Genomic DNA, 14,820 nt, shown 5'->3' with positions numbered 1-14,820 from the left:
TCTGGTAGTCCAAAATTCGAAAGGTGTCTTAGGTACGGAGTTACTAGGCACTCTATAGTTTGTTGTTTTGATCGCCTCTCTAAAAAACATAGGCAAATTAGTTCTAGAAATCTTGCTAAGAACCATGTCTTTCAAGGTTCGATCCCTTTTCTCAGCCACACCATTCTGTTGCGGAATTCATGGCATTGTGTACTGAGCAACTATTCCATTATCTTGTAGATACCTAGCAAAAAGTCCAACGTCGTCCTCTTTCATCAAAATGTCCATAATGTTCACCCCCTCTGTCTGACCTCACAATATTGATCCTTTTCTCAAGCTGCCCTTCTACTTCAGTCTGGAAAATCTTAAACATTTCAAGAGCTTGAGACTTTTTCTGCTATGAGATACAGATAACCAAAATGAAAATGGTCATTTATAAAGGTGATTAAAAAAAACAATTTCCTTCAATTGTTTGATGAAGGAATGGTCCACAAAAACTGTGGATGATCTCTAAAAGATCACTACTGCGAGTTGCACCTTTCTTCTTAGTCTTAATGAGTTTTCCTTTGACACACTCAATACAAATTTCGTCATCACTAAAGTCAATGATGGCAAGATTTGTTTCTTAACTAGAATTTTCATTCATTCTTTTGAAATGTGCCCTAAATGTCTGTGCCATTCAAACTTCACTATCTTTATTGTAATTGAGACAATATAATCCATCTTTATTATCTTTGAATTTTGAGATACAAAAATAGCTTTATTGAATCCAAAATAAAACCAAATCTTAATAATCTTGAAACAGAAATTGAATTTCTCTTTATTTAAGGTACTGAAAACTACATCATCCAACGCTAAAATAAATCCCAAATCCAACTTAAAATCAACTACTCCAGTAAATTTGATTAAAAACAACAGGTAACTATCTAAACCTCATCGTCACAACGCCACCACCATGAAAGTGTTGTTCCCCTTAGCAGGGAATGGGTCAAGTACCACTATCTCCCTATTAGTGGTGGCATCAAAAATCTCAACAGTTGATTCAGGTTGAGGCGATGGTTTCACAGGCTGCACTATGAGATTCTTGTATCGAAGTAGCTTATTGATGTTTCATCCTCTACCATAAGCGCATACACCAAGCTTCATAGTGATCCTAAGACTTCTGAGACTGTCCTTTGTAGCCGTGTATATCCTTATGGGTCCTCTATATGGTCGATGATTTCGCTGCGCCTTAACCCTTTTTCCGCTCCAGCTCATCTTCGTGTTGCTTTTTAATTAACTCCACTGTATTCTTTACTAGAATGTCATTCGTCACAAGTTGGCACGAGTGACATTTATTGAACGCCAGATGTTTTTCCTTTTCCCTAAGCTCTAGAAGTTGTACTACAAGACACATAAGCGAAAAGGCTAACTTGAATTAAATATAGCCATGAGTGAGATCATAAGCGATCTCATTCATTCCAACAATAACTTTAAAATCAAAAGTCCATAAATTGAAGTTTGATCAAGTGAATCTTTCAATTTGCGTGAAATTGATTGAGGGAGTGTTTAAAGCTGTACGGATTTGCAAACAAAAGCATATTACTTCCTTAGAAACCAATTCTCAATTTGTTAAGAGAAAACAGTTTAACTTTATTCACAAAACTAACAAATAATATATGCAAGCGTCCTTAATTAAGTATCACATCTTTGTGGCAAGAGATTACTTATAGCTTACACAAAATTACATGTTATCTTGTGCCATCACAAACAAATTACATGACAGATTCTATTTGTTAAAGAAACTTATCAAGCAATTTAGGTATGATGCAATTTTCAGTTTTTTCTTTAGGGTTTGAGTATTTAGTTTGGTTTTGTTATGAAAAGTTTGTTGATTCTCATAACAAAGACAAACATCAATCTAGCTTAGAAAAATAACCAAATAAAACACAGTTCAAGAAGGAAAACCCTAAAATTGCAATGAATAGTATTTTTTTGCGTGAGCAGTGTTTGTGGGGTTCTTAGTGTCCGTTTTTGACCCAAAATACCTTTTTGAATAGGGAATGACCTAATTGACACAACTCACAGAAAAACTGTGACATATGGGCATTTTTAGGGTTTTAAGGGGATCTGCTAGGTCAAAAAAGTATTTAAAGTTTTGAAAATATGAAAACCAAATCATACACATGCTTTTCCGAATTCTTTAATATTCTTAATATTTTCATAAACATTTTTAAACCATCTTCAAAAATTAAACATAACCAAAATAATTGAACATGGCATAAACAGATATGAAATCATAGCAAGCATGCTTGAACAAGGATTACAGATATGTGTGAACAACTTATAGCTCTGATACCAACTGTTAGATTTTCTTAATACACAAACAAGATCTTTCACACAATCTGTAACATGTATAAAGACATGAAGACATACCTGGAGCCATCTTCCTTGGGTACACAGCTTCTGAATTCATTCAATCCATTGTAACAGCAATCCTAGCAAAAACAAGAACGACTCAAGACTTCTGCTCTCTCTCTCAGAATCTGTTTCAGCTCTCTTTTTTATTTATTTATGAGAATAGGTTTAGAGAACGTGTCTAATGAGAGCAGGGCCTTTAGCTTATATAAGGCTAGGTCAAGTCGTCTCTACTCATCTCCGATGGCCGACTTGACTTATCTTCTGTAGGGGTCTTTTTGTTCCAGCAGCCTGACAAATGGGCTCGAGCTGCCATAAGAAGAAAACGAACAGAAATTCCCCAAGTGCCTGAGTTCTAAAACCAAGCTCCCAAAAGGGTTTTTAAAAGTCTTTTGAAACTTTAGAAAAACACTATTAGGTTCTTTTTACTAACAGCCAGATAATCATAATAAATTGATGAGTGACTTAGCTTGAGGAGCTTGTGGCACGGAAGCTAAGCTTTCACAAGTTTAGCAAATTTGAGAGAGAGAAAAAGCATGAATTTCTTGTGGAGAACTATGATCTAGAGCATTAGCACGATTTCTATCTTAAAGGAAGAAGAAAAAACAAACTAAGAAGAAGATTGGGTGGCTTGAGTAAATTTTCAGTTGCTTGACAAAGCTTGGTCAGGCTCTGAATGGGTTGTTTTCTGGGTAGCAGAAGCCTTCTTTTATAGGCACAAAGAACCCTAATTTCATCTAACCCTTTCCTTTCTTTTTCGTTGCTTCTTTCCACTTAATCTTCTTTGGTGAAATTCTCCCATCCAAAGTGCATAGGTAATGAGCTCTTTGTGGTTCCAAGGTTTTGGCATAGTTGGTCTTTCTCCATAGGGGTGCAGCGCCACTAACTTTCTTCTCGATTTTTCCTATGCGAGCTAACAGAGAAAAAGGGGGAATGGACATACTTGTTTACCCAACGAGTAAACCTCTTGCTTGCATGGATTTCCTCTGGTTTTTGTGTTGGCTTCCGTTGACTCCTTTGGGCAAAGGTTGAACGTGTTTGCTAGATATTTTATAGAGTGTTGGGCTGAGCCTTTCCCCAAGGCTTTGGGTTGGTGATATTCTACTCTGTAGCGACTGGTTAGCTTTGTTTTCGTCAAAGCAGCAGTTTGCTGTTGCGTTTTTAACAAAGTATTTGGGCATTCTAATTAACATAGGGTCTTCTAAGCAAACTACTGTATTCTTCCTAAGGCATTGGGTCATGTTCTCTCTCTCTCATGCTAGCCCATTTGTTTGGAGCCAGGAAATGGGCTTGAGTTTTGGTGCTCCCAAGTAGCCCAAAATTCTCATTCTTTGATCCCTCAAATGGGCCTTGTGAATGCTTGTACCCATCCACACCACAACCTTCTCAGCAAGCCCAGGGTAATTTTGTGGTTTGGGCCCACTTAAGCTTGTGGCATAGCTTAGTGTTAGAATAATGTCTCTTCTTGCATGACACCTATGCTTGTGCTTGAGTTTTATTATGCATTGATAGGCTATAATCGGGCCAAGTAACACCGAATGGGTATGTGAGCGTGATTTTGTAAAGTTGGCATGCTCTTAGCCTTTTTGCACGTGCTTGCTTGGCATGATACGTGGCTCGTAGCTTGTATCGGTGCGTCCTACAAATTCTCTTTTGTCCCGATTGAGCTTCTTTTGCGTTCAATTATCTGTGTTGGGCCAAGAATTAATCTAGGCTTAGCCCCTTGGATTTTTGGGCCTTAACATCTTCCAAACCCACTTAATTGGTTCACGCATAAATGGAAATATAATAGGACTCCTTAATAGGCCTCAAAACCCTTCCTTATTTTACTAGGTTTTGGGCCTCAAGGTACAACTTAATTTAAACTCTTATCAAACATGATATGACTTAGTATCTAATGCACCGATCTAAATAGGAAAACATAACAAAACCTACTCAAATTTCATTGATCGAATGAGGGAGAGGGAGGAGTGTACGAACTAAAAGAGTAATATAGTCTGCTACAATGTGGCCCACTAATGGATCCTCATCCAACCAATAAAAGAAAAATTATTTTACAATTTCGATCCAGATTTCTATATATTTGAGGAAATGTAAACCTAATCTTTTAACAATTACTTTTGGTTTGAAAATTGTTTAATCAAAAAATTTAGGCCATGTTTGGTATTCTATTTGAATCCAAATTTTTAAACATAAAAACAGAATTTCAGACTATCTTCATATGGTGCAGAAATTCAAAGAGAGAGAAAGGAGGCTTGGGGCAGTGACGAGCAAATGAGGCTGTCATGAGGTGTGCTGGTTGCAGAGAAGATGAATGATTTTTATTTTTTATTTTTATAAAAGTGAAGATGAAGATGAAGATGAAAGAATTATTTTATAAAATTTTAATAAAAATTGAGAGACTTAACAGAGTTAACATTCTGTTAGTTAAGAAAACACATGTCAAAAGCATAAGGGGAAAATAGGTGGGCACAGGCAAAAAGGGAACATGAAAACTGGACTCGTTGAGAAGGGAGGGAGAGAGTTTTTTGTTAAAATATTATTTTACTTTATTTTTATTTTAAATTCTTTAGAAGATTATAAAAGATTAAAAATTAAAGAATACGTATCGGGAGTATTATGATGTATCAAGAATATTTTTAGAAGTTAAATATAGTGTACTTAGTTAATTTTATATTTTATTTAAAATATTCGGATGTACTTAATTAATTTTATATTTTTAATTAAAATATTAGATGTACTCAGCTAAGGTTTACTTAGCAGAAAAAGAATAATTTTTGGGTTTAACTTCAGTTACTCACCACGAGCTCCTGAGTCTGCACCATTTTCTCTCTCTTTTGCAATTGGTAAGCCGTAGGTTTCAGAAAGAAAGAAAGAGAGTGGTGGCAATGGCGGCAAAAGCTAGACTTCCCAGAAATACTCGAAACCCAGATCTGATTCGTGGGGTGGGCAAGTTCTCCAGGTCCAAGATGTACCACAAGCGCGGCCTTTGGGCCATCAAGGCCAAAAACGGCGGTGTTTTTCCCCGCCATGACCCGAAGCCAACGGCTGAGACCGGGCCGGAAAAGGCCCCCAAGTTCTACCTTGCCGATGACGTCAAGAAGCCGCTCGTCAACAAGCGCAAGCTCAAGCCTACCAAGCTCAGGTTCTCTTATATTCCCTACTTTTAGTTTTTTGAAAGTAGAAAATGGGTTTAATTTGTTATATATATATATATATATATATATATATATATATATACACACGCATATTTTAAATTGGTTGGGCTAGTGTTACACCAGGTACGGTATTGATTATATTGGCGGGAAGGTTTAAGGGCAAGAGAGTTGTTTTTCTTAAGCAGCTTCCATCTGGGTTGCTTCTCGTTACTGGTGAGCGTCCATTTTCATTTTCAGTTCGTCCATTTCTGCATCTGTATTTGTGTTTTGGGTTGTTTTTGGTTTTAGTTGAAAGGTTGTGAAAGTTCATCAAAGGAGTCTTAGAATGTTTAGTTATTGTTGTTATTGGTTTTTTAATGTATTAAGGTAGGAATAGTGTATTTTCTTCGTGTCAAGTTTGCTCAACTTAATTTGAATTCTCTAAAACAAGTTGATTTGGACTTCAGATTATCTAATAACCACTACCCCGACTAGGTGGTTTAGTGGCAGCACTAGTAAAATTTTTGCAACAAAAAAGGTTCGTTCTTTCTTTAAAAAGTGGAAAACTATACCCTTCCCATGCACGCTGTGCTTGTGAGATTGCTGTTCTCCGTAAAGTAGATAGTCTGTAGGGTCATAGGTAGTTTGAGTGGGGTAGTACCATAGTTCAATAGGGTAGTCGGCACTAAACCCTAAACCCCAATTAGTGCCGTTGTGCGTGTTTCTTTTTTCATCTGAAATTTCACCAAAGATGGAATCATTCATGGAAAATAAAGTTTTATTGTTTATAAGGGGGATATTTTGGGGAAAGATAAAGGTGTGGAAGCTAAGGGAATCACCCTTCTGTACCAGCATATGTGATTGCATCAATTTACAAAATGTCACCAAATGTCTAATCACACAGTTACTTTAATGTGGATGTGTTTCTGCTTAAAAAATATGATCTTTGTTCCATTACAAGTTTTTGTGAGTGTACATACACTTTCAAATGTAGCTTCACTAGATCTGTTATAAAGGGCTTTTTAAATCTATACCTTTTTTGTTTCGTTTGTTTTCATAGGCGCATTCAGGGAAGTGTATTTCTAACTTGAATGCTCGCTGTATGCCATTGCAGGGCCATTCAAAATTAATGGTGTTCCTTTGAGACGCTTGAACCAGTCCTATGTGATTGCCACTTCCACCAAGGTTGACATTTCTGGAGTGAATGTCAAGAAGTTTGATGACAAATACTTTGCAAAGCAAGTGGAGAAGAAGAAAAATAAGGGAGAGGGAGAATTTTTTGAGGCAGAGAAAGAGGTTAGTTTTATAATTTCTTCAGCAAATTTATATCTGTTATTGCTATTGTCTATATGGAGTTGTATTGTTGTACAATGTCGCGGTGCCATCAGTGTCTCTTAATTCTTTAATTTTGATCAGACATTCTATAATTTTTGGTCTCCCTTTTCATTGCATCTCTCCACTCCTTTCAGTAAATAAAGTAACTTTTAATTCTTCATAGGACGTCATCTGCTTGCTACCAGGGGCGGTCCTATACCTAAGGCAAGGTAGGCTACTGCCTACCCCAAAATTTTCAAAAATAAAAAATACCCATATAAAATAGGCTAACCCATGTGAAACATACAAACCAATGCCCACCCAAAAAGTAAGTCATATGTTATGTATGCATAACCTAAAATTTATCCTCTTTAATTATCTCCTCTTTGATTTTTGGAATTTTGTTGAGATGTTTGATTTGATATTGGTATTGTTGAGATGTTTTGATTTGTTGTTGGTATGTTAATGTTTGATTAAAGGCATTGATGTTATTATGATAATTTATTTGATTTTTTGTTGGGATGTTGGATTAAATAGGTTATCTTTTGTTATGTCAGATCACAATTCGAATCCCAAGAAAATAAAGAATTTGTTGGAATTTTTTTTTTAAAGAAAAAGAATAGTTTTTTTCGCTATACTTTTATTTATGTATAGAGATGCATTTGAGAGTAAAACTCATTATGTCCTCATACTAGGTGTATATTTTTATGTTTATTAATGATATTCACTCATAACCTTGAGTTTTTAATGTGAGTTTCGCAGTTGGATTTCAAATCCTAGATCCGCCACTGCTTGCTACTGCTCGGATCCTTTTATTCTTGTTATGTTTAAGTTTTTTTATCCAGGGGTCTCCTAAATGTTAGAGAATAGTATCCATTAACATGCCAGATTCCGGTCGAATAATTTCTTGCTTGTATTAATATTTTCCCAACTGTATTGTAGGAAAAGAATGTGCTCCCACAAGAAAAGAAAGATGATCAGAAAAGTGTGGATGCCTCATTGATAAAGTCGATTGACGCCGTCCCAGACTTGAAGACATACTTAGCAGCGAGATTCTCTCTTAAGTCAGGCATGAAGCCTCACGAGCTTGTCTTTTAGATGATTATCTCGTTTTTATTACTTTTGAGGAGAGTTTTCTGAGCTTAGACTGCCTGTTTAAGATTTCTCAGCGGTTTTGTGTTTTCATTTTGTCGGCATATCCAACATGATGTATTTTATTTGTTTTAGAGTTGTACGGGTATATTCGTCTTTTACCTCACTCAGCTGTTTTCTTAAATAGATCATCACTGTAGTGGTGCGAAATGTAAGTTTTTCTTTTGCTACTAGCGCAAAGAGTATGTTTTTTTATATCAAAGAATCCATGGACCGCATTATTGAGTTTTAATTAACTTTGATCAAATTCTCGCAGACCCTTGATCTCTTTTTGTTTTTTTGTGTTTGTGATTGGACTGTAGCTCGGAAAATTTGAACTCAAGACCTCGAACACGGAGATTGGGTGTCGTTAAATTAATTGATCATTGGCTCTCCTTTAAACATGATCTAACACAGAGAGTTGGTGGTTTATTTAGGTAGGCCTACTGTAGGGCTCAGTTTGATTAAGAGCAACTACACTCATTTGCCTTTTGTCATGGCAATGGGGTCAAGGGCAGCTACTATTCACGTGAATAGTGGTTGTCCTTGCAAGAAGGCATTTCCGTTTCCATCCGTTGTTATGGCAAAGGGCAATTACTATTCATTTTTTTGTTTTTTTTCACAAATTTTTTTACCTCAATAATTAATTTGAATAATATTTTCGGATAAGATTTTCGGATTCCTACGTGTCAATAATATTCATATCTCATAATTGGATAAAATTTTCAATTTCATATTTCATATAAATTTTTTTAAAAAAATTGGCTGGTAAAAAAATTCATTAATTTTTGGGTATTTTTTAAAAAAATTTCCGAATTTTTTCTAGTATTTTATTACAAAAAAATTGGCTGCCTTTGGATTGGAGGAAAAAAACCAATCGGAAAGCCCAGATGACGCCACATGGCAACAGAAAAAAAATCAAATGAGTGGGATGATGCCAGCCTGGCGTCAGCAATGACATCAGCCCAACCCTCAAGCTTGAGCTCGGGCTGAACTGGCCTGAGGGCCAGCCCGTCTTCGTGGGTCCCACTCCCAACCAGGTCTTGGGCTCCTTGCTAGAACGTCATTTTTTTTTCCCATCCCCCAGCCTTGGGCTCAGCTCACCAGTGGAGTTGCTCTAAGTGAAGAAGCAGGGTTGGAAGTGTGAATGTTCTAAAAGTCTAAACTCTAAACAGTAAAATCAAACCTGTTCTCATCCTTTTGCCATTATTAACAAAACGCAGAAGCTTCAGGTACATGATTCGTGTTGCAGCCTTGGTTCTAAATCAAAACCTGTAAATCTATTAACATATCAACTGTTATATATATTTTATATATATACATGAATAGCTGGGTCACAAAAGGCCGCTTCATCTCCTATTCCTAGAAGAAATAATATTAGTTTAATGTGGAAGATCTTCAATGATACTCAAAGGTTCACTTAATTCCATCTCTTGGCATTCTTTGTTCCTTTCGATTTTGCCTTTGCTTGCTGAAATGCCTGCATCTTTTGCTTCTTCCGAGCTTCCTTTTCAGCCTACAGAGGAAAACAAACGTAGTATCGGCTCAGAGTGCTGCACTGAAATATATGAATTTCCTCGTTTCATAATGGACAAAAGCTTACCTTAGACATCTTTGATTTGGCTTTCACTTTCGGAGCCTTTTCTTCAATCTCTGCCTCGCGCTCAAGCTCTCTTTCCCTGGCATCAAGATTCTTCTCTAGATAATACTGCAGGTCATAAAAGTTCAAGGTTAGAATCACTGATCAAATAAGCAACTGCATAATCAATTTAGTTTTTGAATAAACTCCAGACTCTCTAAATGGGATCACAACAGATCATTAAGTTTTCTGTCTGCGTAGATTAGAAATAAAAGAGGGATTAAGCAAACGGATCTATGTCACGGCATGATAATTCTACTTTGTTACTTGAATAATTAGGAAATTGATATGATGGTATCAAATCATCCTAGGAAGACAGTTAAGGGCATAACAATCTGCTAAGGGGGAGTCATCAATCTGAGTAAACTATCAAGTTAAATACTTCATGAATCATAATTTGGTTGAGGCTCAGCTGCAAGATGCTGAGATAATCTTCGACTTCAGCTCATTTCTTTTCGAAAATTATTAAGATAAATCCATAAATTACATCCTTTAATTCGGGTACAGTGAGGGTAGATAGAATGCTTACATTGTAATCGCCTGCATAATTTTGCAACTTGCGATCTTTAACTTCCACTACTCTATTAACTATTTGCTTTATGAAGTATCGGTCATGAGAAACTGTGATGACAGTGCCCTTGTACTCCGTTATTGCCTCCTGAAGTAGCAATTAGAGGCCATATTATTATAGGCAAAGTGATGCTCAGAAGCTGAAGTAATACAAAACATTCATTGTAGACAGAGAATGGAAAGAAAAATGTGAGATATACCTCAAGCATCTCTTTTGAAGGAATATCCAAGTGATTTGTTGGTTCATCCAGAACTAGCAGAGTCGATGGCTTTACCATGAACTTGCAAAAGGCAAGGCGTGCCTAACAAAAGTGAAAGACAAACTGTTAAACCATCATCTTGTTCAGCAATCAATCGATTTTTTCATGCCCTCCATTTGTTTTGGGATATTGACACATTTACTTCCATGTATAGTGCAGGCTATTCGTATATGTAAGCACAAAGTAGAATGAAGGAAAAACATAAAGAAATTTAAACCTTCACAAACATTATAGTTAATTCCTCGCTGGGAAGGAAAAGATATAGAGAAGACCATTGCAATCCTTTTAAATTACCTTCTCGCCACCACTCAAGAGGGAAACCTTTCTATCAAGCATATCAGATTTGAAATTACAACGCCCAAGGAGACCCTTTATATCATCAAGTCTCCAGTCCTCTGCAGCTTCTTCTACTGTCTCAAGCACTGTTTTATTTAAATCAAGTGCCTCAGCCTAAAAAATACATGAAATAGGTTAACACCAGCAATATTGCCAGGCAAAGCATACTGTAAAGAACAAAGAAACTTCGATAAAATGGAAAGAAAAATTTATGTGAGGAAATCTAGAAGCATGATGGTAGTAATTAAATCAAAGTACCATTATATAAATTATTATAGTAACGCACCTGATTTTGCTCAAAATAGTTTGGGAGGACATTATGCTCGCCAATCTCCACTTCACCTGCTATTGGCTTTTGTAAACCCATTATTAGTTTCAGCAAAGTACTCTTTCCACATCCATTTGGGCCAATAATGGCAATTTTCTCTCCCCTTTCAATTGTAAGATTTGCCCTGTTAAATAAGACCTGGTACAAAACACAGATTGACAAATATTAACTACTTGTCCCATTTCTCTTCAACAAAGTATAAAATTTGCAGATGAATAGTTTAAAAATACATATGTCAACCCACCTTGTCCTCAAAGCCGAATTCCAGATTCTTTATTGTTGCAACAAATCTTCCGCTTCGTCCCCGCTCAGGAAACCTGATCTTCATTTGTTTCCTCTGGAACGGCCTTTCAATTAGATCCTCTTCCTGAAGTTTCTCCAGCTTCTGTTGTTGGCAATAGACAGAATGTTAGATAAAGAATTGAAGTAGGCAGTAAAATGATTAAATATCATGCCATAGAGAGCAATACATACAAATATTTTAGGGACATCAAATAGATATAATCAACAATCATGTATGTTTAGCATTTCTATTGAGTATCATGATGAACAAGAAGCATTAGGTATCAAAAATTAAATAAAGAAAATTTTATGCAACATTTAGTTTGTTTGGCTAAACAACAATGATTGGATGAGACAGACTACAAGCCCACTGAACGAACAGTTTGAGAAATGCTTTGTTTTGGAATGAATATTTCTCACCACTCTTAAGTGTTCATGACTGAGAAAAGAAAATTAAAACAGCTAGGTTGTATTGTTGTTAAACAGAGAAAATGATGCAACAACAACTGATTGTCCAGGTTAGATTGGTGTATTTAGTTTCTTTTGGAATTGCACCTCAATTTATGTGCTAGTCTGGTAAATCTCAGCATACCTTTTCAGCGGAAGAAGCACGGCCGGAATTTGCTCCAGCACCCAACCTTTGTATCAAGTCTTTTGTCTGCTCAATTTCCTTCTGCTGCTTCTCCCAAGCAGCATTTTGAGTTTCAATCCATGCTGCCTTTGCAATAAAATACTCGGAGTAATTTCCATCATATGTCCTGGAGACACCCATATCAGTTTCCACTATTTTTGTACACAACTGATCAAGAAAAGCTCGATCATGAGATATGATAACCATTGGCACATCTTGCTGATTGAGATAATCCTCAAGCCACTCAATTGTGTCAAGGTCAAGGTGATTAGTCGGCTCATCCAAGAGTAGTAAATCCGGCTCCTGAAGATAAAACAGTCAGCTTACACATGCTATCCATATTACCATGTGAAAAGGGATAAACCACTAATGATTAGTCTGCTAACTTTTTGTGTTGTTTGTCAAATTCGCCTCACATAAACAAATATCATAAGTTGTATGAAACAGATATTTGTTGGAAACAGCATCTCGCTCTTCAGAAGTTTATGTTAGCAATTTCCTTATAAACTACTAATAAACAATTGCCCTGAAACCATTTTCTGCAATGACAAAAAGGGGAATAATAATGTCGTAGCAAGAATGAAAATCATGTAGAAAGATATCCACCCATACGTAAGAAAACTTGAAGCTATAATTCAGCTTCCTACACCAACATAGATAATTCAACACATAAAATACCCCTGATGAATAGGATAGTTAATATACCTGAAGTAAAATCTTTCCAAGTGACATTCTCATCTGCCAACCACTGCTAAATGAGGCCACCAATCTATCCGAATCCTCTGGAGCAAACCCAAGTTCAGGCATCAACTTATTAATCTTTGCATCAACCATATCCAAGTCAACTGCCTGTGCCCGATTCTGAAGCTTATCAAACTCATCCAAAAGCCTTCCCATCAACACCAAATCTTTTTCCGAATTCTCCAACGCCTTTTGAACCTTCTCCAACTTCTCTGCTATCTCCATCTCCTCCTTAAACGCACTCATAAACTCCTCCTTCACTGTCTTGCTCAACGAAACCTCGAATTCTTGACTCAAAAACGCAATTTTCATATTGGGTTTCGCCTTTATTACATTCCCAGAATCGGGTTCTTCTAAACCAGCAATAATTCTCATTTGGGTTGTTTTCCCTGCTCCATTTACACCTACCAATCCAACTTTGTCACCCTTTTTCACTTCCCAACTCACATCTTTCAATACAGTCACACCCTTATAGCTCTTCCTCACATTTTCAAGCTTAACACCAGAAGAAATACCTGAAGCTCCGGCATTTGAATTCTTTTTACCACGTTTATACTCAAATTCATTCTTAGAATTATCGGAAAACAAAGATTCAATATCGTTTTCGGCCGTAGTTTCGGCTACCGATGTTTCGACGGCCAAAGCCGATATCCGGGTTGGAATTTTAGCATTCGGCCTTCTGGGTTTGTATAAATTAGTGGTTTTGATAGAATTGGTGTTGTTACCTCTAGTTGATTGAGCAGCTATTCGAATTGAAACTGAGCAAAGCCGAGGTGGGAAAGCGGTCATTCGGGCATCGAAAGGGGCTGAACCAGTGAGGAAGCTCGAGCGGAGGTCAAGGCGGTGAAGCTTAGAAGTCAAATCCATGGCTGGGAAGTGAGAAAGCGGGGGAAATTTTTTTGGTGAGTGAGAGGCTTTGGAGAAGATAAGCACAAGTTTTGGTGGACATGAATTGGAGAAATATTAAGGTGTGAGAATGAAGTGAGAGAGAAAGAGGTAGAGGGCAGAGTGTTGAGTTTCTCTCTCGTTCCCTGTGAGAGAAACTCTCAGCCCACGAATACGAATATATTGGTGAAATGTGTGGACTTCAAAATACCCTCGTAAAAATAGTTAGAGAGAGACAGAGAATGGATAGAAAATTACACTACTTGTTTTCTGTTTTTATTCTAATTGTCTTTTTTTTTCCTTTCTGCTTCAAATCTTTTTCTATTTATCATTGTTTACGATATTGGAAAATGGTAGCCGAAGACGGTATATTTTATATTTTTTTGTTAGAAGTATATTCTATATTGTCAATGACAACCTTTTATATTTGTTAATCCCATTGAACTTTCTTTCTTATATTTGTGTTGTGATTGAACGGGTTTAGCTTAGTGAAAAAGAGCATTGATCTGCATCTTTATGAGAAACGTGTGTCCCTTTTGTAGTTTAGACTATTTTTTATATTAAAATAATAATAATTATCTTGACACGATAGTCATTGGTCTCAAATTTGAATCAAAAATCACCTCAGCACGATAATCAAACTAATCAAAATAAAAAATTAACGTCAAGATGACAAAAAAGAGTTAATAAAACGAAGCAAAGAATTAACGACTGAAAATTTTAGTAAAATCCTGTCCACGTTCAGAGAGAGTTTTCATATTTATTATATATGGAGAAAAGAAAAAAAACAAGAATAAAGACTCAAAATTTTAGTTCCAAATTCGAACCCGTACCGTATAGAAGTCAATGTCATCCATTGTACAGTTACCTCTGAAAATTAGAAGTAAAAGACATTCTGAATATTTTGTAGCCGCGAAAAATAAACATAACTAAAAAGACACGCTGCTACAATACGAGTTTCGTGGTGCAGATTCTGCAAGGAGATCCTCAGAAATTGATAACATATCCCTTCATCGAATGCCACGTGCTATGCATTGTGAGGGTATCCTCAAGCCACGTCCCCATAACATATTTTCATTCAACAACATTGGATGGGATGAAAGTTTTGCAGTCAAAAATCAACAACTAGCCTCACAATGAATGGAAAATGAATAGCAAGTGGAATAGTCACGTCACATAAATAAATCGTA

General features: G+C 36.4%; 2 protein-coding genes across 2 annotated transcripts; one reads left to right on the top strand and one right to left on the bottom strand.

Moving 5' to 3' along the window:
- The first annotated feature begins 5,167 nt into the window (after window positions 1-5,167).
- LOC148920841 (large ribosomal subunit protein eL6-like) lies at window positions 5,168-8,234 on the top strand. The gene is made up of 4 exons (XM_089044582.1): window positions 5,168-5,520; window positions 5,640-5,747; window positions 6,628-6,809; window positions 7,770-8,234. The coding sequence occupies exons 1-4, from the start codon at window positions 5,265-5,267 to the stop codon at window positions 7,923-7,925; spliced, it is 702 nt and encodes a 233-aa protein (XP_088900708.1). The 5' UTR covers window positions 5,168-5,264; the 3' UTR covers window positions 7,926-8,234.
- Window positions 8,235-9,133: 899 nt separating this feature from the next.
- On the bottom strand, window positions 9,134-13,782 carry LOC103344409 (ABC transporter F family member 5-like). Its single transcript, XM_089043722.1, has 9 exons — window positions 12,710-13,782; window positions 11,966-12,307; window positions 11,336-11,476; window positions 11,050-11,229; window positions 10,722-10,877; window positions 10,368-10,469; window positions 10,127-10,255; window positions 9,562-9,666; window positions 9,134-9,474 (listed from the first exon to the last, which is right to left on the bottom strand). The coding sequence occupies exons 1-9, from the start codon at window positions 13,610-13,612 to the stop codon at window positions 9,379-9,381; spliced, it is 2,154 nt and encodes a 717-aa protein (XP_088899848.1). The 5' UTR covers window positions 13,613-13,782; the 3' UTR covers window positions 9,134-9,378.
- Between the last annotated feature and the right edge of the window lie 1,038 nt (window positions 13,783-14,820).

This window comes from Prunus mume, linkage group LG1 (genome assembly GCF_029339155.1).
Source record: "Prunus mume cultivar Tortuosa linkage group LG1, ASM2933915v1, whole genome shotgun sequence".
Classification (NCBI taxonomy): domain Eukaryota; kingdom Viridiplantae; phylum Streptophyta; class Magnoliopsida; order Rosales; family Rosaceae; genus Prunus; species Prunus mume.
The sequence above is the reverse complement of the archived record's forward strand: the minus strand, read 5'-3'. Positions and strand labels throughout refer to the sequence as shown.

Excerpts from the sequence above, each read along its gene's own strand:
- LOC148920841 (XM_089044582.1), top strand. The coding sequence starts at position 5,265 with ATGGCGGCAAAAGCTAGACTTCCCAGAAATACTCGAAACCCAGATCTG. Across the intron at positions 5,521-5,639 it reads GCTCAAGCCTACCAAGCTCA|GGGCTAGTGTTACACCAGGT; the intron begins GGTTCTCTTATA and ends TTTAAATTGGTT. Across the intron at positions 6,810-7,769 it reads TTTTTGAGGCAGAGAAAGAG|GAAAAGAATGTGCTCCCACA; the intron begins GTTAGTTTTATA and ends ACTGTATTGTAG.
- LOC103344409 (XM_089043722.1), bottom strand. The coding sequence starts at position 13,612 with ATGGATTTGACTTCTAAGCTTCACCGCCTTGACCTCCGCTCGAGCTTC. Across the intron at positions 9,667-10,126 it reads ATTATGCAGGCGATTACAAT|TATTATCTAGAGAAGAATCT; the intron begins GTAAGCATTCTA and ends TATGACCTGCAG. Across the intron at positions 9,475-9,561 it reads CCAAATCAAAGATGTCTAAG|GCTGAAAAGGAAGCTCGGAA; the intron begins GTAAGCTTTTGT and ends TTTCCTCTGTAG.